Here is a 24,404-nt window from a genome sequence, read left to right as displayed (position 1 = left end):
GTTAAGGATCCGGCATTGCCATGAGCTACAGTATAGATCTCAGATGTGGCTCAGAACTCTTGTTGCTGTTGCTGTGGCTGTAGCCTAGGCCAGAGGCTGCAGCTCTGATTTGATCCCTTTCCTAGGAACTTCCATATGCCCCAGGTGTGGCAGTAAAAAAAAAAAATTATTATTATTATACATATATTTATGTATGTTAATACATCTGTGGCCCCAGGGGCTCAAGATTTGGGTTGCAAGTTTGGTTTCCAGGCTTGCTTATTTTATCCAGGTTTTGTCTTTCATGGTGTCGGTATTAGTACTGATAAATTGGGTTTGGACTTGAAGGAGACCCATTTCTTCTTTTGTCTTTTCATATATGCATATGGTGTTAAAAGACCCAGATAACCCACAGCAGTTTCTCATCAGAAGGGAGGTGTGAGGCAAGGAAGACGACCAGGTAATGCAAGTCAGGTGAGGTCTCTTGAAAAGACCACTGGGGCAGCTTTACCTTTGGGTAAAAAGAAGGCTTGCAGAATCAAATAGGGTGGGAACACTTGGGGACCTGCTGGAAGCTGGAACTGCAGAGTATGTTACAGGAAATTCAGGAAAAGTCAAGAGCATGTAACAAAGAATAGGGGTGGGGAGAGGATGTGTGTGGTATGTGTGTAGGGGTGGCTGTAGGATAGTGAAGATAATGGTTATGATAAAGCTGATACTGAAATTGGGTAAGAGGTATAAATACAATGGCAAGTTTTAGTGTCAGGAATATCATTTTTCCTTAATTAGGAGATTTGTGTGCCAAGCCAGTAGATTTTGGAAAAATAAGAATCATCTGGACTTCCCAAATATGCTTTCATCTTTGCTTTAGTGAGAAGCCCAGGAAAAGGCCTAGAGCAGCTTCAAAACGTTGTCTTCAATTTTGGTTAAAAACAAACAAGCACATTAAAAAAAAATCCCACACTTCATCTACCCAAAAGTTTCCTTAGAGTCTAATAAAAATAGTATTCATTTCAAAGGAATGTGTAAAAATCTTTTCTTCATACAATATGAGCAATGGCTCCTATGAAAACGATTTTACTAGAAATTCTGATAGAAATCAAAGACAACTTTTCTATGACGTCTAATTTGACTATGTTTTCCCCACTTTTTAAAGAAAAGTTTGGGTGGGGGAAAAACAGGAGAGTTTGTACTAAGTATTAGTTTTTTCTCAAAGACATCACCAAAGGAGCTATCTGATATTCTCTAATGCCTCTAAATTTTTAAAGACCATGTCAATCATATATGCTAAAAATAGTGTTTTACTTTTTAGCAGATTATTTTGAATTCCAGAAAAGGAATATGAAGTGGAAAAAACATTCCTCTATTCATAGATTGAGGAATAACATCAACATTAATTAGTGAGGGAGAGCCTGTGATGGCACAGCGGAAACGAATCTGACTAGGGACCATGAGGTTGTGGATTCGATCCCTGGCCTCGCTCAGTGGGTTAAGGATCTGGTGTTGCTGTGAGCTGTGGTGTAGGTCGCAGATGCGGCTCAGATCTAGTGATGCTGTGGTTGTGGCGCAGGCCGGCAGCTATAGCTCCAAGTAGGAGTGTGGCCCTAAAAAGCAAAAAAAATTAATTAGTAAGCACCTGCTTGTGATGATGGTTGCCATATATTTTGATTCTAAAGCACTACAAGAACCTTATTCTTAAAAACTGGGCACTTTTTTGATCTTTAGAAAAGTCTATGGTTAAGGACGTAAGGACTACAATTCTGGTACCAATTCCAGTGTCACCAAGCAATTCTGTGACACCAGCTGAGTGTACACAATTCAAATCAATTCTGGCGCTACCTACTGGACATAGTATCAGATCCCACAGGTTAAGGGCTCAGTCCTGCCAAACTGAATTCGTGACCTTGAAATTAAGAAACACACTTCTAAAGAACTGTTGGATCAAAGAAGAAATCAAAATTGAAATTACAAAGTGTTAAGAAAGCAAAGAAGAGTGTTAAAATTAAGATGCATAAAAAACTGCATAGGAAGATATAAAGCCTCAAATAGCTTCCAAATTAAGGAAAAATGCTGGAGTTCCCGTCGTGGTGCAGTGGTTAACGAATCCGACTAGGAACCATGAGGTTGCGGGTTCGATCTCGGGCATCGCTCAGTGGGTTAACGATCCGGCGTTGCCGTGAGCTGTGGTGTAGGTTGCAGACGCGGCTCGGATCCTGCGTTGCTGTGGCTCTGGCGTAGGCTGGTGGCTACAGCTCCAATTAGACCCCTAGCCTGGGAACCTCCATATGCCGCGGGAGCGGCCCAAGAATTAGCAAAAAGACAAAAAAAAAAAAAAAAAATTAATTTAAAAAAATAAAGAAAAATGCTTGATCACAAGTTTTTAGTACCTATAACATTAGAAAAACAGCAACAAGGAAAAGAAGAAAATAAGAAAAAGAAATTAATAAACATAGGAGGCAAAAATAAAGAGAAAAAACATTATAAAAATTCCAAAAAGTTGGTTGTAAGCACAGACCAGTAACACAGAAAACTCCTTCATAAACGTGGTTAAGGAGAACAGGATGCAGAGGAAATATATAAATTATAGAAATAAGAAAGGTGACATGACACTGATGTGGAAGAAATCAAAATATATTATTGCATACAATTACATTTACATGGCAACAAATTGAAAAACTGGGAAGAAATAAAGCTTTAGTGAACAAAATATGAACTACCAAAAGTTTTACAAGAAAAAAGAGAAAATATAAACAGAGGTTGCAATTTAGGTTAACCTCTACTGTTGCAATAGCCCCAGGACTGGGTAGATGGTTTTATAACTGACTTTTAGTTCACCTTTAAAAACACATCACTTCAATGCTCTTGAAACTATTTCAAACCATAGATTTCTTTGAGATGTCTCCTTATTTATATTAAGACTCCAGTTTAACTTTAACTGCAACACTTGTTAAAGAGTTCCTTTCTAAAAAAGGAAAGCTGCTCATCTATTGCTCTTTCGTATATAGATGCAAATTCTAAGAAACTAATAGCACCAAGTGGAATCCATTAAGTTGGCACTGTGTTTTAAAGAAGAAAATATGCCTTGAACACATAGCAGCATGGAGGAGAGAATGTAAGAGGTGAGAGAAACCCACCCTGGATCTGTACGTTTCCACTAGTTTATGGGGAACATTTTCCTTCTCTTTTTTCTCTTACTCATCCCGAGACACTTAGAGTCCACACATGATCCTGAGCTGGACTCCAAACCTTTTTGCCCTTTGGCTGCAGCCAAATCTAAGCAGCTGGAATACACACAGCCTCCTAGGGCTGTTGTGCAAGTGAGAAAATCTGTCTGGCAACTGTGGAGGGAACGCATGAAAGTTAGGGAATGAGATCCTGGAGCAGAGCACCCTCTTCAGAGGCTCAGATGTGTGACAACCAAGGCAGGCCTACAGGTCATTCTGGGTGACAGTGGTGGCCAATGTCCTGGAACTTAAAAGACTTCTTAAACCCAGGTTCCTCCGCTGTGCATCAAGGTTTTTCTCTTTTCTCACCAATTCAGTATGTAGTCAGATGACTATCATATGTTGCATAACCCACTGCCCAGGAAACCTTTAAAAAAATTCTGTAGAACTTTTTACTTTCTACTTTTTTTTTTTTTTGATCTTTTTAGGGCCACACCTGAGGCATATGGAGGCTCCCAGGCTAGGGGTCCAATCAGAACCTACACCACAGCCATAGCAACACCAGATCCCTACACCACAGCTCACGGCACCTGGATACTTAACCCACTGGGCAAGGCCAGGGATTGAACCTGCATCCTCATGGATACCAGTCATATTCGTTTCCCCTGATCCATGACGGGAATTCTGACTTTTTACTACTTTTGATTTTCAGAACTTCCCCTTCAGAACTGGCTTTCTTTTCTGCCACATCCGTGTGTGTACTCTTACTTAAGTATGTATCACATGTTGTTAAGATATGAGGACACTGCAAGTCCCTTCTTTTTGGATATCATAAACCATTATATTTAAATGTTCTACAGGCAGCTGTGTTATAGCTGATGTGAAACTTCTAGTTAAAGATGGTTCGAGATAATGGGCTGAGGGTGTGTGTTTTTCCTTCATCTTTTCAAACTCTCCCCTCTATGGACACCCCTGGATAATTAGAGAAAACGTCTATTGCCATGAAGAGAATGAACGAGAAACAGGAGGAAAATGTCAACACATTTCTGAAAGATAAAAAGAGGATGCAAACTTTCTGAGAAGGAAGAGATAGGGAGGCAGCGGTGGACAGAGTAACAGGAGGAGGCTGCCGCCAGGCAGGGTGGGTGGGTGTAAAAGCATCAGTGGTCCTGACCTGGGTTCTTGGTCTCCTTAATCAAGAGACATTAAGAGGCCAGGCAAGAAAGTCAGGCAAGGCTTTCCTGGGGCTCCTGCAGGAGGGAGTGAAAACAAGTGACAGTTTCCCTTGCTTGCTCCCTCCCCAAGGGGGTGCAGGCTGGTTCCTTGTATGGGGTGAGAGTCCGGGCAGGTTGGGCCAGAGGGGTAGCTTAGATGGTCTGCCCACCCCTTTGCTGGTGTTGTGTGCAGGGGGCATGCCTAGTGCCCTGCTTCTGCTCCTGACACCTGGCTTTTGCTCTTGGCTCTTCGGAAGTGCCAGCTGGCTTTCTTAGGATTTTTTGGAATCTTGCTGTCCATAACTTTTTCCCAACTATACTTGGATGCAATTAGTTTTAATCCCTGTAGCTGCTTTGTATTTTGTTGTTGGGGAGATGTTGTCCAAGTGTAAGCACTGCAGCCACTGCAGCAAAGGGTCCCAGGTCCCAGCCTGTCTCCTCAGGACTGAGGAAAGTGGCTTAATTGAGAAGCCTGTCTGCAGAGCCAGATAGTGCTTTCTTCCTGACATGCCCAGCTCTTCGCTTTCCTTATCTGTGTTCTTTTAGCTCAGCGTAGGAATCGGGAGTTAATCTCAGACTGAAAATACCCAAGGATTCTTCTCTAATCAGATGTCAGTATCTACACGGACAGAACAGAGTGAAATCCTCTCATTCTGGCCATTAGAACCTCCACAGCTAAAGACCTGCTATCTGTCTGTTCCCACTGAAAGCTTCATTTCTCTTAGGCAAGTCCTGGATACATCTGAAGTTTCCAGTCAGTGTTCCTATGAACAAGAGAGCCCAAACATCTATTTAGTTTGCAATGCAATAAACATTGTTTCTAAAATTAAAACTATGGCTTCTAAAAACTGTCTTTGGTCCTCCTAGGCCATACCTATTCTAAAATCTTTGATTTGAATGATAAAATTACACACTCCAGTACACTCTGTGCTTTTTATGACTAAATTGCCACCAAAGTTAAGTGGAAGAAACTGAGAGGTTAAAGATGAAGTCTGAACTAAATTAATAAATATTTTTAGAATGACTTTTTGTTCCACACTTTTTTAAGTTCTTTATTAAAGTATAGTTGATTTACAGTGTTCTGTCAATTTCTGCTGTTCAGCAAAGTGGCCCAGTCATATATTATCTTCCATCATGTTCTATCACAGGTGATTGGATAGAGTTCCCTATGCTATACAGTAGGACCTCATTACTCATCCATTCTAAGTATAATAGTTTGCATCTACTGACCCCAAACTCCCAGTCCATCACATTCTCTCCCCCTCTCCCTTGGCAACCACATGTCCAAGACTCTTAATTGTACTTTACTGTTGCTCCTGTGTCCATACTATTTTTATACTAGTGTTTATACTAGTGTAGATACGAGTGTAATCTAGAGTCATCTATCAGAAGCCAGAGTAGTAACGGAAATGCCAGAATCAATTGTACTTGCAAATAACGAACAGTCAGAATCTTTATTAAGATCGCCATACAATCAAGCCATCTTTCCATTTTTTTTTTTCATGCTGTTATCTTTTAATGAGTTTCGGCATCAGATGTGATCTGTTACTTTACCTGGGCCAACACCAGTATTGAAAGGGCACGAAGGCTAAAATGACCTCTATCTGAAATTTGACCAGTCTCTTGCAAAGAGACAGCCTTTGATTTTTCTCTTTTTTCACCCAGGAGCTGTCCTACCCTAGGCCTGACCCAAGGAAACCTACTGTGCCCTGTGCTTCAGCTCTTTGAACCTTAGCATAATAGATTCTAACCACACCAATTCATGCATATGAAATAAATTTAATGGCTGAGCTAGTTTACTACTCAGCCTCTTCTCTCTACTTTTCTACCATCTCTTTTTTATGGGATACAGCAACCTCATTAGTATTTCAGGAAAAAACTGGACCCTGGCCATCACTTGGGTTGTTGCTTTCCTTTTCCTGGCAGACAGAGCCTAGAGTTTCAATAGAGGAAGCTGGGAGGGATACAACACATTCAGAGTTTATGAAAGACCTTATTTACCATCAAAGTGAAGGTTTCCAGATACTCCAACTCTGTTTTCTTATGCTCTTAAGTCTTTGATGAGGAATTAAGAACTCTGGCCAGGCAGGGCTGCAGAAGACACTGAGAGGTGCCTGGCAGAAGGCGCTACATGGTGTCCCGAAGCTGTTCATTAATTATAAAAGATGTGGAGGAGTGAGCAGAAAGTATTAATATCTTAATAATTTCTACATGAGCACTGCGGAAAGAAATCTGAATCTATACATTTAAATGAATATTTTCCTCCTAGCTTCCTCCCTCCCCCATTTTTTATTTTGCAAAGCATTCTCTGGGTTGCGTACAGACTTTTTTTTTTTTTTTTTTGGATGGAATTGCATCCACCGTTCTCCAACTGGGAACAAATGGTAAGAGAGAACTATTATTTTATCTAGGAGAACACCTGATGGAAAAGCACATGATTTATTTACTTACTTTTTATGTTACAGAAGGATGCAGAAGGGGGAGGAAATGCATTCATTCCTCATTGCCTTTGGTACATTGTGAAAAGGCTCAGTCATGTTTGATTTTCCCATTCATTCCTGGGTGTGCGTTTCCCAAATCTTCTTTGTTTCTTTTGTTTATTGTGTACTAGGTGCTGTGAGGTCTGCTCTTTAATAGGCCTTGTCCTTTGTTCTTCTGCCACAGGGTGGGAAGACCTTTACTTATTTGTCCTCTGTTCATGCCACGGCTAAATAGCCATGCGCAGCAGAAAGAGGAAAACCACCGCTTAGCCACCAGCTCCTCACACATCATTCAGAACTTGTGCCCTTAGTATAAGAGGAAAAGTACAGTCCCTCTATTTCCTCACTCAGGGGTGGAGTGATTCATCACAAACCACGCTCTGAAAAGATGTCATCTGGAAACCCGATAATTATTTTAATGTACATAATGTAGAAAGCATCTTAATTTTTTGGTTTTCTTAAGGCTTTCAACTACTAGAACAAATGGACATGCCACTTTCTTGCATCAAAATCATTCACTCTTCAGTTTAAACATCCTTAGGGCAAACAGTTTAAAGTTGTTCTAAGCAGGAAAAAATAACTCAAAATTATATATGTATAATATCAAGGCAAAAATATATATGATTATTTTGTCTGTTTCATAAATTATTTGGGAATATTCAGTGCTCCCTAGGTACTGACTGTTTCCTAGTGAGAAAAGGAAAGAAACATAACCTTTAAAATTAGGACATGCTCTTTCTTTCCATTTTCAAACCCTAAAAATCTATATTTATATCTCTATCTCAATCATAGCTTTGTTTTTTCAATTAGTGACACTGTCTTAAATCATAGCGGTCAGAAGCAAAACTGGCAGAAATATTCTCGCCTCCGGGTGAATTTACATTTTATCTTGATGTTGAAAAGAAGTTATAGACATGCAAAGGCTCTCCCTCCAAAACAGCCCAGTGCAAGGAAGACGCTTATTGTATCTGGAGTTTATTCTATGGGCCAGGCTGTCACTTCCCCAGAGCGTCTTCATTTATTATGCTAATTGACTTTCCCAGTGCAGGCAGGAGGGTATCCGCCTTGTGCAATATTCTCAGTTGGGGGGTTTGAAAAGCAAACCTGTTTTGTGCCTGAATAAAACGCCAAATCAGTGTGTTTCTTTTCAAAGACGGGAGGGTTAGTCCCATGGCTGTTTTTGTTCCCATCCCGTTACGTAACCGTGGGGACTTGTTTCTTGGCTTTCAGGATTTGTACAAAGCACATTAAAGCTAAACAATAGGCGGGAGTTAGAGGAGCAACCCTCGAGCTGTGTCTTGGAGCCTGTCCTCCTAGGTTTGGGAATCTCCAATTAGTTCCATCTCCAGCGCTCCGTGCGTGTGTGTGTGTGTGTGTGCGCGCGCGCGCGCGTGTGTGTGCGTGTGTGTGGTGTGTTTAGTTAGCTGGCACGCCACCCACTTCCCCAGGGTTGTGCTTCCTTTTTCCTGAGATTTGGCGAAGGGTAAAGGGTCAGAGTCACATGGATACAAAGCATTTGATTAATGTCCAAGTCACCGCTGGGGCCGCCAGAGCCGCTTCCCCTCCAGCCCGGGCCGTGTGAGGCCAGAGCCGCGGGACGCGGTGCGCAGGTCCCGGGCTGCAACCCGAGCGCCCCGGAGCGGCCTCGGCGGCAGAGCCTCCCCGCCGTCCGCGCTGGACGAGCGGTCGGCGCCCCCTCCTCTGCCCCCGCCCCCCGCTCCTCGCGGCGCGTAAAGTCGCCCGTCCCTCCGCGGACCCAGCGGAGGCGGCCACTACTGTCCCTTCTGGCGGCGCTGGGCCGGGGCAGCGGCGCGCAGCACGGCGCCCACCATGAGCGACGAGAGCCGCGGGGACAGCCGCGCCGAGAGCGCCCGGGACCTGGAGAAGCAGCTCCGCCTGCGCGTGTGCGTGCTGAGCGAGCTGCAGAAGACCGAGCGCGACTACGTGGGCACGCTGGAGTTTCTGGTGTCGGTGAGTGTCCCGGCGCCGCGACCCCTGTGTGCGCGGCGACCGGTTGGGGCATCTCCGGCACCCGAACCCGCGCGCGGTCGCTGGGTCCCCGGGAGGAGTTTTACTGCCTAGAGAGGCATCCATTTGGGGGTGGGGGGTGGGCTTGGAGGGAGCGCTGCGGGTTGGAAAAGTTAGCAGGAGTGGGAGAAGGCTCTGGTTACCGGGACGCCCGTGGCCGCATAGCTCCTCACTCTTCTCTAACCCTCGCCCTGGTCTGATCAATGCGTGGTGCAAGTCCCCCCGCCCCTTCTCTTCTTCCCCCGGTGGGATTTTGTCTGAAAACTCGCTTGGTGGCTACATTCAGGTACGTTTAGTTTAAAAACAAACAAAAAAAGTCCTGGATTCTTCTGGAGCTCGAGTTCATTGTTCAGCTTACCTGGCAGTGAAGTCCCTTTCGTTATAATAATCTTTGAAGCATAGGATTCTGGTGGGGGGTACAGAGAGCAGCGGGGTTATGATCTCCAGCAGCTGTTGGATATTAAAGCCACATGTGGTGTTCACCTCGTCCTAATCCTCCCCTCTCCTCCCCCCCGCCCCCCGGGGTTTAAATCTGCACCGCCTCGTTCAGCTTCTGGGTGCCCTGTTCACCTTGAGCCCGGAAAAGGGGTGTAATTAATAAAGTTTCCATCCAACAAGTTCAAGATTTCGTAGAACTGGAAGGAACTTTGTTTCACAGTTTCAGCTTGACTCACTGGAAGTTTGCTTTGAAAATGTTTCATTCATTTTAGGGCCAGGAGGGGCAAAACTGAGTGAAGAAACTTCGTAGACATCACTCAAAAGTTGAATTTTTGTCCATTCGCCGCTGCAAAGACAGAATCTGACGATTGGCTTCTCTCCGCCCAGAGGCGCGGGAGAGCGTCATTCAGAGACTGAGGACTTTTTTAGTCTTTGCTAAAATCTCTCTCAAATCTTCTAGCCTTTTTCTTGCACCACCCTCTTCCATACCACCTTGGTCTGAAGGGAAATGTCTCAAAGACTAAACTTCCTGCTCAGTTTTCTGAAAAGAGGGAAACTACCTGATGATAATCGTGAGAGGAAATTCACTTCTTGGCTTTGGCAAGAAGGAAAAAGCACTGGCTGGAGGGATGTGGGATGCACAGGTTGACTTCTGGTTGACTTCTCAAATTAAAATCAATATACTTGAGGGCCCAGGGGCCACATTCTTTGGAAATGTATGGATATCTGAGAATATACTGATCATTGGTGATAAATAAAATTGTACCCTTCCATGCAGCAGTGTCAAAGAAGCGTATTTCTAAATAGGTTTAACTTTTCATAGCTTCAGATTTGGCTTTCATGAAACTTTGTTGGTGACCAAGTCCTTTGGCTTTTGAAGAATCAGAGTCACTTCTTAGGTTGCATTAGTTACTCCTTCTTGGAGGTATATGAAAAAAGTACTGATTTACAGAAATAGCTAACCTAACGCACCTTAAAAACCAATTGTTGATTTTTATTTGAAATACCAATTTTCCATCTAATCTTAACAACTGATAGTTAAAATTGGTAATTTTGTGCCATATAGAGTTAGAGAAGAAATTGTGGGCAGTAAAGAATAAATGACATTTTACTCTTAATCAGTCAATCGTTTTATGATTTCATTCTTCTTATCTCCTTCAGAAATTATGGACTCTTCTACTTTTCATTGTTCGTTATTTTCTATGTACATGTTCACACATACAAGTGCGATAATTGGCCTGAGTGTCTTCCTAAACAGAAATTTACCCTGACTTCCTTTTCATTTTATAACCATTCAGATCCTAAGATCTACTTATAATACATTATTAGATTTTCTTTTGGGGGTATTCTTTATAGCAACATTTAATTTCCAGGTATTTTATGTGGTCACCTTCCAATTTAGTTTTAATTTTAGCCTGAACTGATACATACCAAGAGCTTGAAAAACATTCAAACCCTTTGGCCTGGTAATTCCTCTTCTAGGAATCCATCCAAAGGAATGGTCAGAAATGCAGACAAACGAAGTTATTTTTGAAAAAATAGCTGTAGTGTTAAATAACTACAGTGGTAAATTTGTTGCAAAAAGGTGATAATGACTTCCTAACTCAAATTTAAATATTTGTTAGGTTAGTCATTGTTTTTGCTTTCTGTCCATCTTCAAGTCATCAACATGGATGAAGGGTAACTCTTATCTTTATTACAAAGAGATAAAAATATATATATAAAATATATATACATGTTTTGTCTTTTTAGGGCCACACCCGCGGCATATGGAAGTTCCAGGCTAGGGGTTGAATCGGAGCTACAGCTGCCAGCCTACACCATAGACGCAGCAACACCAGATCCAGGCTGCAACTGTGACCTACACCATAGCTCAGGGCAACACCGGATCCTTAACCCACTGAGCAAGACCAGGGATTGAGCCTGCATTCTCATGGATACTAGTCACATTTGTTTCCGCTGAGCCACATGGGAACTCATATATATATATTTTTTAAACCAGGAACATATTTTTACTTATAGACCCATAAAGAAGTGAACAAAGTAGTATTATTTTTCTTGATTAAATGATCATATGAATTGGAGGGAAAATTTTAAAAAAAAAGGTCTTTCATGCTGGCGTACGCCACAGCCACAGCAACTCAGGATCCGAGCTGCATCTGTGGCCTACACCACAGCTCAGGGCAACTCTCGATCCTTAACTCACTGAGCGAGGCCAGGGATCAAATCCTCATCCTCATGGTTCCTAGTCGGATTCCTTTCCGCTGTACCACAACGGGAACTCTCAAGATCTTTTATACTTTTAAGTGCTTTCTCTTCTCCTCTCCATCCTTTGGTCATTTAAGGAGAGAGCATCCCGCCCCCGTACCCCCCAGATAGTCCATGGGCATTGCCTTTTTTCTCCATGTATAGTATCAATCTGTATGCACCTTCTCTCTAGTTGCCACTCAGGCACACACTTCCTGATTGAACAAGACTCTATCCTGGAAGCTTGCTACTGTTCCTTTGAGTGGCTTACTCTTCCCATGGGTTCCATGCTTTCTCAGGCCTCTTCTCCTCTTCCCTGGCCCTTTGCTACCTGCTGGATTCCTATGAGGCTTTTAAGGCTCCTTCATCTCCTGCCCAGGCTAGAGGGCTCACTGTTAAGTACCTACTTTTCCTTGTAGTCACTTTTTCTGTGGCACCAGAGGAAGCTTATGCATGCATACTTTTGTCTCATTCTACTAGAATGTAAGCTTCTTGAGGACAGGGCTACGTTTTGCTCATCTGTGTTGGTCCAGACTTCTGTGCAGTGCTTGTGACACGGTAAGGACTCAATAAATGCTTACTGAATGAATGAATGGAGGAATCAGTGAGCTGACCCATCTTCTAACCTCTAACCCCATTTTGAGGGACCCTTTCTCAGTCATCCTTAAATTTCTGATTTTGTTTTCTTTTGATTTGGTCTGTGTAGATAGTGGAAGTTACCTAAGCTTCACTCAGGCATATGTGTATCATGTAACAAAAGCATTCTCTTAAATGTAGTACCTGCATTTAAAGAGAAACATGATTTTAATTGGGCATTGAGGTATTAAAGACTTTGTAACACATTGTTATTTCAAGTCATTGTAGTCTAAATTTTCATTTGAGATCATGGTTAGATTACATTTTCTGGATTCATTATTTTTAGGTCATAGATAAAATGGTAGAGAGGGACAAAATTTGTTTGAATTTATGTTCTTGTTTTGCTTGGGTAATGAAATTTTATGTTTCATTAGAAATACTCTATTTTTTTTTCTAAAAATGCCTTTATAGACCTAATATCCAGTATTTGGTATCCAGTCTGGACAGTAGTAGGTTGTAACTGTTTCCTGGAGAAAGGACAGAGTAGGGCCAACTTCAGGGGTGTATCCTATATGGTCGCACAGGGCTGCCCATTTCAAAGGACCTCAAACTTAGTTTAATGCTCTGTTAGCACTGTCTTGAAATTCTTGCTAATTTTGTCCTTTAACTTATGCTTTGCAGGTGAAGTCTAGAAGGATAGTGGGGTGTGAGCAGAGCAGATACATGAAAGAAAGGAAACAGCTTTATACATGAGTACCTTTAATAGCACTTTCTTTTATGCCTTTTGAATTTTACATTGGCCCCGGAAAATTGTGTGGACACATTTCACTGTGGCAGGTGGCATTGAGGCAGGGTGATCATACACTGTTTCTTTTAAACTGGGACACTCCTGAGAGTGAAAGGGTGTGCTATTAATACGACATAGGGAAACAGGTGTAAACTGGGATTGTTCCTGGCAAAGCAGAAACACGGTTATTCCACATCATTGACACAATAAGATACAGACTTTGAGCCAGGTGTCTCATAAACAAAAGATTTTGCAGTTTGTTAACTGTCCAGGCTTTGCTCTCGGCTACTGCAGAATATGAATCCTAATTTACTATGTACCTTTGGATACGTTTATGATTTTGCACACCCCATTTTTCTTTTATCTATAAAATGGGGAAATGTTAGCATTTCTTTAGGATGCTGTGGGGAAGAGAAGATGAGGGCATTGGACCTCGCCTAGTATCTGGCTCACAGGAGGCTCTGTAAAGAGTTACTGTTGTTTCCCCTGATGCTGTAGTTGCTGTACAGAGCCATGTATGTTGGTCATGCTGAGTTTAGGATTTTTGTTTCTTATGTTCTCCTCTGCCCCTTTTCTGTGTCTCTGAGTCTCTTTTTCGTTTTCTTCCTGTGTATTTCCCTTTGGTCAGTGTGTCCTTCCCACAGGAATCCTGTAAATGCTCAGTTGGCTTTAGGTCGGAGACAACAGGTTGTATTCTATGAACGACAGCCAGAGTTAGTATGGTGCTTTATAGTTTACTGAAAAACTGCACATTTCTTATCTGATTTAGCTTAATATATGTGTCTCTTTTAGCTGTCTCAAATGGTGCTCCTTAGAGCTCCATGGTTTTGGGATTTGGCTTCAGGGGTCCCTGCAGAGGGTCGGGGGGAGCTGAATTGTGTGGCTTCAGGTTCTCCACCCTGGCATCTCCTGGAATAGCCCCACCTTCTTCTGATTTTTTTTTTTTTTTTTTTTTTTTTTTTTGCTAAAGCAGTTAGAACCACTTATCTGGGTGGTAAACTTCAAGAGAATAGAGATGGTGCATTTACTTCCTGTGTACGCTTTTCCTGGCCTCATCGAGAGGCCAAGTAAATATCAGGTGCTTTGTAAATAGCAGGTGTTCAAGAAAGCAAATAGGCAAATACAGCAAAAGCAAACAAAATGGTTTGAATGAATCTGGAAACAACTTCTTTCAAGTCATGATCCAGTGTTCCTAGGTAAAGATAAATTGATTCAACACATTATGCTTAGGCTTATGTTACGGGTTAGATTCTATCCTCTCACAATCATACATGGCAGCCCAAACCCTTGGTATACAAATGATCACATACCATGTGGAAGGCGAAATGACAGAGTAAAAAACAAAGTGGCAGGGAGGCATCACAGGACTCCCTCAGTCTGGGTCAAGGGAAACTTGGGGAAGAGGTGATGATAGAGTTGACTCTTGAAGGATGAGGAGGAATGTGCCAGACTCAGGAGAGAATGAGCCATCCTGAAAGAGGCACATGTTGAGTGTGACCATGATATGGCATGCTACGGGGTGCTGGCATGACCTGGCATGCTTGGGTGCTGAAACAGTCTTCATTCATAGGATTAAAGAGTTCTAGATGCTTGGAGGATATTGGTAGGAGATGGGGTAAGTTCAGCCCAGTTGGAGAAGGGCTCCATTCTTAAGAATTCTGACTTCAAGTAAGAGCAAGGGGAAGGCAATTGTGGGGACACTTGCTCTCTTATTAATAAGAAGTAAATCTGAGTCCTCCAGGGTTGGCACTGGGAAGGGGGTCTCTGGTGGGAAAAAGTTGCCAGGCCACGATTCCCTGAGTCTGTGTCTCTGAGTTTCACCTTAGGAGATCTTCTTCTCCATCTCCATTTCCACCACTTCTTTGGCGCTCAGCAGATGCCCCATCTTCAGCAGTCCACACAAGCATACCGAGGAGGCCTTTTCTTGCTCCTCTTAATCTGGGACAGGTTAGGACCTTCAAAAAGCTGTTACTATCTACCAAGGAGGACAGAAGCCATGAAATCCTGGAAATGACATGAAACCTAAACCTAATCTAGTTTGTGGGATATAGATTTCTGCCCCTACCAAAGTGATCTCGCTCTCAGGGTTTGCAGACCCTGCCCTAGTTTTATCCTGAGCCCTAAGACAGCTCCTCATTGACCCCCTGGCTGGGCACTACTCCTGGGCTGACTTGACTGTGTACTTTTTTCCTAGTCATTAGCCTGAATGTGTAGTTGGGCAGGTGGGATCAGGGAGCAGCCCTTAAGATGTCTTGACTCTTGTGGTAAACACACCATGACTTCAGAGGGGCTCTTTCATAATTCTGATTTTCGGAGTGTTAATTATATGGCAAGAATCTAATCTCTCCACAGAGGGATGTGTCTTTATTCTTACGGTTTCATCTGCTAATTATAGCATATTATAATTTGATGACATTAACATGAGTGGTATTTATTGAGATGAGTTCTGTTCCCTAGCAAGAGAATTCTGTCACCAGAATTGAGGAACAAAGATCGAAGTCTGTTTACCCATTAGTCGTTTCTGCCATTTCATTGGTCCAGGTAAGAAGTGTGGAATGTCTGATCTACGGTGGAAGCAGTGATGAAGATAAAACACTAAACTCAAACAAAACTCAAACAAAATCAGACCAAACCACAAAACATCAAACACGCAACAACCATGAGACATGTCTTGGGTAGAATCTTTAGTGTTTATGTTCACTTAAAAGTGGAGGTTTAAGTAGAATGGAGAACGTTAGGGTGGTTTCTAGTTTGAGACAGGACGAAGCGTGACATTAACTCAGAAATGGAATGTAGGGAGCAGAACAGCGTGGGGAGAAGGACAAATGTGAATTTGGTTTTTGACTTGCTGAGCTGCAAATTCTGCTATGATTTTTGAAGATAGGAATGTGGAACTTAGCAAGAATTTGGGGCAAAAGTTAGAGATCTAAAAAGTAGCTAATCATATATATTGAAGCCATTGGGTAGATGAGGTGACACAAGACGAGCAATTCAAGGAAGCCATTGGGTAGATGAGGTGACACAAGACGAGCAATTCAAGGAAGGGTAGGATGTCAGGTCGCCGGAATTTAAAGTCTAGAGGAAGCATAGAGTGTACTGGGGCCTTGGATTAAGCCATCAAAGGTTGAAACAAAGAGCCAGGAGAGAGTGGTCTTAAACTCTCAGAGCTTTACTGATGTAGGTGTTGTGAAGACTGAAGAGGCCACTGGATTTGGAGATTATACTGTCATTGGGGGTTTTGGCTTCAGGAGTATCTGAGCTGAAGCCTAAGAATGAGCTGGAACACATGACATTTTTCTCAGTACTTGTCTCTTGAGTTTTCTTTTACTATATACCTGGCATTATATTTTAATACCAAATAAAATTGTTATGCTTGAGTTTGGGGTATAATTGGCTTGACCTAAAATAGTTGTTTTTGTTTTTATTCATAAAAAAATCTTTCTTATAGTATGCACTTTCATAAAAGATGCATTTTTATTATTCTCAATTTCATAAATGTGTCCATGCTTGAAAGTGTGGTTGGGTCACTCTTCCTATGGTTTTGAGTATAATTATTCAAATCCTGCCACATCTAATAAAAACTTCATTTTAAAATTTTTTTCCCCATTTCCATAAACCTTTCCATTTGCCTTTGATCCATGAGTTCAGTGACTATGATTTTAAGAAAATTGATGTTAACTTGAGGTTATGATATTTAAACACTTATGGTTAGTATAGATGCTTTCAGACTTTGAATTTTTGAATAATTTTTTTTTATTCTAGCCTTGCTGTGTACCTAAGCATAGTGTACAAAAAAGGACCGATTTTGTTGGAGAATATCTAAGCCAAGGACAGTGTGTTCTTTCATTAGTGCTAAATGCATATTTTCCATGAAAAGGCAAGCCCTTCATTTGAAAAGGTTAAATGGTATAATACTTAAGAAATGACTCTCGCTGGTTAAATTTAGAATACTGATATAAAACTGTTTTCTGGGTTTATAGCAAAATTATGAATGGGTAAGCATTTTTATTCACTTTAAAGCTTTGTTTCTCGGAGAAAGTCAAATAAGTGTTGATGTCTGTGTTTGACTTGACTTTGCCACTTTTGTGATTTTTTTCCTTATCTGTTTAAGTTGTGTTCTTGCCAGGAGAGGCTTTATAGATGGTTGTGATCACTGTGATCTTGCAGTGGTTGTGCAAGAATCATTGATGTCTTCCTTTGATGCTTTGCAATGCCTCATCTTGGCCTTGCTTTCGTGCTCCCTTGGATTCTAGTTTTTTGGTTTTTTTTTCTTATTTGAGGCTCTTGCCCCAAAGAGAAGGAATCTTAGAATTTCAAAAATGACATCTCCCAAAGTTTTATTTCTGTTGGTGACAGTAGGGGAAGAGCTATGGAAAGACATGATTTCACCTACATGTTAGTCCCAGGCCCACACATTCCAAGATTCTGTTAATAACTTATTATTTTCCCAGAGGTGAAATTATAAGAGTAGATAGGACTTTCATTTTCTACGCTGTATGTCTATGCTGTGTTTGACTTAGTGTAATTTTAATAATAATATATATAGAAAATTTCTATATGTATATTACATTCTACACATTTTTGGAATATCCTAGACATACTTTTATCACAGTTTTTCTTGTCCTTCTTATAATGAGACCTCTGGCAGAGACTTCTAATTGCCCTCCAATTTCCAATATTCCTTTCTTCTGTAGTGATAAGTTTTAGCTCAGTACATGATTGTCTGGCTTAAGAGAGTATTTCTCAGCCTCCCTTGTAGTTAAGTGGGGGCTATGTATGGGTTCTGGACAGCAGGATGTGAGCAAAAATGGCAGAGATAACTTCGAAGGTGTTCTCTTATAACAAAAGAGTATATGCTCTCCTCCTTTCCCTGATGGAATGAGGATGTGATGGCAGGTGATAGGGCAGCCATTTTGGACCATAAAATAGAAGTCATATGTTGAGGATGATAGAGGAACAAAAGTGGAGTCCATTCATTTCTTTATTAAAGCATTCTAGGGGTTCCTCTCTGGCTCAGTAGGCTAAGGATCTGGTGTTGTCACTGCTGCATGAATTCAGTTCCTTCCACATGTCACAGGCACAGCCAAAAAGAAAAAAGCAAAAAGCAGTCTAACCTGTAGCCTATCAGAAATGGACTTCTAAGATAAACCATTATTTAACTGTATCCTAAAGTCATCTCTTTTGGGGTTTCACATTTTACTTCCAAATTCTTATTGACTTATACAAATTATTAATGAAATGCAAAACTTAATTTTTTTTTCTAGACTTTTGTCTTGTCAAACTGAGTAATCTAAATGTTTAAAATTTATTTTTAGTTTTCCTTTAATGAATCTTCTCTAGCTCACCAATGATTTCCCTGGATTATGCTAAAATGACACTCTTCTTTTGCTACTCGTATCCTTTAGAAAAAGAACAGTGTTTTTTGTTTTTTTTTTAACCTGTACTTATAATTCTTTTTCCGAAAGATCAGATTTTTTTTATTATGTATATTTATAAGGATATTTGTTCAGCTGCTCTCTCTGGGGCCAAACAACAGTAGTTTAAACAACACAGAAGGATTGTTTGTGAATATGAAAGCGGTATGTAATCAACATGCCTTTTTTTGCATCCTCTTTTGGAGCTCTGGTTATTGAATTTTTCAGTGCTATTGCCCAGCAGTGTCCAGGGGAGTAAGCAGCTCAGCTCCATCAAGTCATCCAGCAACCCCTGGTCCTTCTATCTTGACTGCTCCACCATCGCCTAGGACTGACTAAATCAGAGTCTGTAAGACAGAGAGCCAGTATTTTATATCGTTTCTCCACGTGGTTCCAGTGTTCAGAGGAGGTTGGGGAACCAGCACACTAGGGTGTTGTTTTTGTCCATATGGTTGAAGTTCCTCACCAGGACGTCTTTCATATTACAGCCCCAGGGGGGCGGAGGGTGGGAGACAAATTCCGCGGCTCCTTTTCCTGCTCATCCTTGACCGGAACCTCAGAACACAGCTGTCGGCTGTCGCAAGGGAGACTGGGAAATGTGGTATGTGGTTGATCAGCCACGTGTGCAGCTGAGGCGTGGGGCGTTTTATACCAAAATTAAGAAGTGGAGAATTAATATTGAGAAGCAAAGATAGTCTCTGCCACCTTCTGGGACTCAGAGATTCTTTAGGCTTGTTCCTCAGAACATGGTTTTACATTAATTCTTGGATTCCTTTACCCTAAGAACCTGTTGTCCTTAAAATACCATTTGGATTCCTTCCCTCTAAAATAATACATTTTTGCCCACATGGAAATCCATTTCGTATTTTATTTTATTTTTTTTCAGGTACGTTCATAAGGATTCCCTAATGGTCCCTCCACCCTACTTAAAACTTTCACTATAGAAGAGTTTGGGAGATTTGGAGATTTGGTGTAATTTAAAAAAGTTTCTCAAGTCTCCCCCATCCAAAAAAAAAAAAAGTCCCAGGGTAATATGGACATCATCATTTACCATGCATTTGTTTAGTGTCAGGCACTGCATATTCCTGTATAACTCACAACTTACAACTACCTTCAAGCCTGTGTCTTGGTAATTCACACTTTGGACTCGATGGTCAGGCCCTAAGTGGGAGAGCAGGGATCTGAGTAGATCCATTGTGTTGCTGGTGATTCGCTGGCCTGTGGGAGCAGTGTAGTTAATCAGGACTAGGAAAACGAAGGCGGATGTTGGGACCAGGACACAGAACTTGTTGGCTCCGGAAGTACACAGAGGCTGAAAGACAGGAAGGAACAGTAGTTCATTTCAGGCAAATTGTCAAGAGCGAGCAAGCAACAGAAGCTCATGGTCAGTCCAAGATAGGGGTCAGAGCCAGGCGAGGACTCAGGAGCCAGAGACTACCCAGAAATCAGGAGTTTCCCTCACAGAAAGGAGGAAATACAATGAACCTTTAAAAAAATAGACAACTTCATTCTGCCATTGCTTGTATGTTAATGTACATTATTACTGAGACTAGTTTCCATTTAATTTAATTCCTCTTGGGTCAGTTTGGATCTCTTTGTGCTTATTTACTTAGTACTTCATAGCAGGCTTTAACTCTGTGTGTTAAATTAGCTCATGGTTATTTGATAAATGATTAAACGTATAATATTTGAGGTATGTTAATTTTATCACACACACACACACACCCGTTATATTCTCCGAAGTGTATATATTGCTTTGCATTCAATATGTCTAGGAGTTCCCTGGTGGCCTAGCCATTAAGGATCTGACATTGTTACTGCTATGGCTTGGGTCACTGCTATGGCTTGGGTCACTGCTATGGTGTAGGTCACGATCTCTGGCCTGGGAACTTCTGCATGCTGAGGGCACCGCCCCCACATCCCCCAAACCAAAAAATATATATCTAGATATTTGGATTCTTAATGTTCCCGGGGCCTGTTTATTGAGCACCTACTGTGTGCCAGTCACTGTTTTAGGCTCAGATGATATTATCATTGACAAGAATTAAAAATCCTTGATTTCATGGGAGTCCCACTTTATCCAGGAGATATGGGACAAAGGAATGAAATGTGTATTAGCCTAAATGGCAAGGAGATGAACGAAGTGGATGGGGAATAAAAACCTATGTGTGTTTTGTTATTTTATGTAGGATGAGAAGGCAAGAATTCAGTCCTTTCTGTCATGTTTCTCTCCTTAAGTCTCTAGAAATATTTTGAAATAACTTGTTTGTTTTTACTCTGAGCAGTCACTATCCAACAACAAAGTGTTAATCAGGTCCCTCGTTTAACTCCTCCGTATGCTTATAATTTCGTGGTGAAATTGAACCCAGATATGCATTGCTTATAAAGTTAATAGAACAGATTAACAAAAGCATGGTGCAAGATGCAAGTCTTTGACTAGTTAATTCTTTAGCTGTCACCTTTCAGAACCCTAACTTTAATATAATAAGCATTTATTATTCGGAAGTGCAGGCTCAAAATATGCTCCCTCCCTCTGTGAAGTATCTATACCACCGAGTTGCTGATTCTGTGATGTGTTTACCAAGGTTTCAGGTCCCGGCAGCTTTATGTCTGGGGTGACCTGCAGCCAACAGTGGAACCCAGTGCTGCGTGCAGGGCCCTGCTGGCTGAGAAGCTTCTGCTGGAAAGGAGGTGTCCTTTTGTCCTGAGTGGACTAAGGCAGGGACAAGGAGGTGGGGAATGGGAGGTCTGGAAGGTCAGATGGGGGTTTGGGAGTGGGTCATGTACAACTTTTGTGTCTGGAGTGGATGGTCTGGAAGGACCTGATGGATAGCACAAGGAAATCTACTCAGTATTCTGTGGTCACCTGTATGGGAATGGGTATGTGTATGCATATAACTGAATACTTTGCTGTATGGCAGAAATGAACCCAACATAGTAAATTAGCTATACTTCAATAACATTAAATAAAAGACGGTATCTGAAAACAGAAATAACCTCCAAGTAAATCCAGCAATACAGAACAATGTTAAATATTTTAGATTTGATTATTATTTGAAAACATAAATATCTGAAAAAGGCACTGCACACAGATTATTTTAAAAATGTGAAATGGACAGAAAGTTATAAAATGCATTTTTTCATACACACACACACACACACACACACACACACACACACAGAGAGTCAGTTTTCTAACCCTTACCTTAGGTAAACTCCAACGAGTTCAAAGCTAAGGTAGGAAGGCCTTTCCATAATATTTTACTGATTACAGGTCTTTCCCTGAGAGGGAACAGGAAGGTGAGTGGGCCCTGCAGCCCCCAACCCCTCCTTGTTCTAGAAGCCACTCCCTTGAGGAGTGTGGCCAGCTGGATACAGCCCCTTAGTGGCCCATAAAGTGTCATCCATCAGGAGCCACTGCCAGAGGCTGGGGGAGGGGAAGGTCACTTCAGGACTGTGGAAAATCTTCCCTTTTCTCCTCAGCATCCTGGGGCCCTGCTTCTAGCCTTGGGAAGAGGACCCGGGAGTCCAGATTTTCTGGTCCTGGATTTTTCTTCAGGGTTAGTTCTAGAAATGAATCTTTTATTTTTTCAAATTTTTTTAAGGAAGCTTTTCTGGAGCTTCATCCTTTAGTTCACTGAGTTCAGAGCTTGAAGGAAGGGAAATAGATTTATTACCGTCGTCGTTACCAACTTCAGAATAGAAACCGGTGAATAATTATCCTGGACTTTAAAAGAAGTATAACTGAAGGGCAGGGATTTGGCTGGCTGCATTTTTTTGATAAGGTTCTGTGCTTTCCTCTTCCGTTTCTCTTTGGAGACCATGCTGTGGCTAATACATCATCGACCTTAAAAGGGAGTGCAGACGCAATCTCCACAGAAAGTGGAGACCTTTCCCATTCACTCCTTTGTGCTCTTTGAGACTTGTCTGCCTGATTGTTTCAAAGTAAAGAAAAACTTGGGTCCTTATCTCTCCTTTATCAGTGGCACAGGTTCTGAGAGTCTGATGTGGTGCCCACAAAACTAAGGCTCAGTCAGCCTTACTGGCAGCAGCCATTGCAGCAACGTAGCCAGAGGAGTGAGTGCGCAGTCTATGCAGTGAGCTTTGAAGGCGAGCAGATTTGTCTAAGGACACAGAGCAAGATGCAGTTCCTAGGAGGGAAGGCAGTTTAGCCCCGTAACACAATGTCTAGTCCCATCAGAAGCTCTCACCTGGGGCCTTTGAGACTTTCTGCTCTTTCTGCTCACTGGCTCAGCCCTGGTCCTGTCCTGGCCATCACTCCCGCAGTCCCAGGAGGAAGCTCTGAGAGCAGATGGTGCTCAAGGCTCAAGCAGACAGTGACTGCCCCTGGGGTGATCGCTGTTGACGCTAGGCTGGATTTAGAATTTGCTCTCAGATAACATCTGGACAAGCCATGGGTCATGAAAGGAACTGGGGTCAAGGGTTACCATAGCTGAGGTCTCTGGAGTCTGTGACATGGCCAAGCTAGCAGCTCTGGGGGACTCTCAGTCATCACGTTTCCTTGAAAAAGGTGGTTCCTGTTGCTCGGCCCCTTCCCATACTGGTCCTGTCATCCCCTTCCCCTCGACCTTCAGGACCCTCTGCCACAGACAGACTGACTCGCAGGGTAGCTTTGAGGGTGGACTTTTAGGCTTATAATGACTTTTGAGGGATGGGTCATCCGATAATCATAAAGATTAGGACCAATATTTGTAATCTAAGGAGAAGTAGATTATAAGTGCTTTTATTAAACTTATTTCCTTAGGTGATTAGGATAATTATTTAAGCCAGTTGGTGTATAGTTACTCCCTTGGTCCATTTTCCACCTTGGAGGGCTTACTGATGTGTTACGATTGTTGTATCATTTAGAAGAATACTTACCAGCCACCAGGACCTTCCTTAATAAGTCAAGTCTGGTCTTATCTAGAGCCTGAGCTGTTATGAAAAGCTTGAAAACTTTCCTGATGACTTGATTGAAAGCTGCTATTTATTTCAGTCAGAAGGGTCACTTTGCTGCCACTTTGTAAACACTAGAAGGTCTTCTTCAGTTCACTTAGGGTTCCAGATGGACACAGGTGGAATGGGTTGCTCCAGACAAAAGGAACAGAGAGAATCTTTTGCCCATCACAGCCTGACTCTGTCTTGTCTTGTCTTGTCTTTTTTCTTTTCTTTTCTCTTCTCTTCTTTTCTCTTCTCTTTTCTCTTCTCTTCTCTTTTCTTTTCTTCTCCTCTCCTCTCTCCTCCCCTCCTCTCCTCTCCTCTCCTCTCCTTTCCTTTCTTTTCTTTTTTTCTTTCACCTTTTAGGGTTGCACCTGCGGCATATGGAAGTTCTCAGGCTAGGGGTTGAATCGGAGCTACCGCTTCCAGGCTATGCCACAGCCACAGCCACAGCCACAGCCATGCCAGATCGGAGCCTCGTCTGTGACCTACACCACAGCTCACTGCAACGTCAGATCCTTAACCCATTGAATGAGGCCAAGGGTGGAACCCACATCTGCATGGATACTAGTTGGGCTCGTTAACTGCTGAGCCAGGAAGGGAACTCCCCTGACTCCATCTTTAATGCCCTATTATTCGAGTTTCTCTACCTAGATTTTTTTCTAATTCCCACACCTTAAGTTCTTCTCCTGGATTTTTTGTACTGTTGTATCATTTGTTTAAAGATTCAGGAAGTATGGAAAGATAATGAGAGGAATCAACTATTTCCATTTTGGGAAACCACAGAGCAAAGTGGTTTTGTTGATCAACTTGATGGTGTATGTTTGATTAACAGTTGTTTCTTGGAGTCCTAGTCTCTAAATTTCATGTAAAACAGAGTAAGGTCCAGAGACAGTTTATTCTTCAAACAGCTACCCCACACCCAAACCAAAAATGAATAAAAACCCCAAACCCAATTCCTATTCATATGAAGAAATACTGTAATGACCATCAGCCTTTCAGTGACATGGGATTAATTATCCCGGTGAAAATAACAATACCCCTAATCTATTTTCATGCTTCTATGTCTCTGATGGAACTAATTTACAAATAAAGGCTGACATTTTACTTTGTAGTTCTCAGCCCCACCAATCCCCTAC

General features: G+C 42.0%; 1 protein-coding gene and 1 long non-coding RNA gene across 2 annotated transcripts in view; one reads left to right on the top strand and one right to left on the bottom strand.

The window, feature by feature from the left end:
• LOC110260280 lies at positions 1,535 to 9,569 on the bottom strand. The gene is made up of 3 exons (XR_002343272.1): positions 9,224 to 9,569; positions 6,359 to 6,502; positions 1,535 to 1,583 (listed from the first exon to the last, which is right to left on the bottom strand). It is a non-coding gene; the product is annotated as an uncharacterized LOC110260280 (long non-coding RNA).
• The window catches only part of PREX2 (phosphatidylinositol-3,4,5-trisphosphate dependent Rac exchange factor 2), a 283,847-nt gene continuing 267,559 nt past the window's right edge, over positions 8,117 to 24,404 (top strand). Inside the window, exon 1 of the mRNA XM_021089269.1 lies at positions 8,117 to 8,808. Within this exon, the coding sequence (XP_020944928.1) occupies positions 8,668 to 8,808 (141 nt within the window). The 5' untranslated portion in view covers positions 8,117 to 8,667. The remainder of the gene's footprint in view (positions 8,809 to 24,404) is intronic.

The sequence above is a fragment of the Sus scrofa genome, chromosome 4, assembly GCF_000003025.6.
Source record: "Sus scrofa isolate TJ Tabasco breed Duroc chromosome 4, Sscrofa11.1, whole genome shotgun sequence".
NCBI lineage: Eukaryota > Metazoa > Chordata > Mammalia > Artiodactyla > Suidae > Sus > Sus scrofa.
This window is presented reverse-complemented; position numbering and strand designations above follow the sequence as displayed.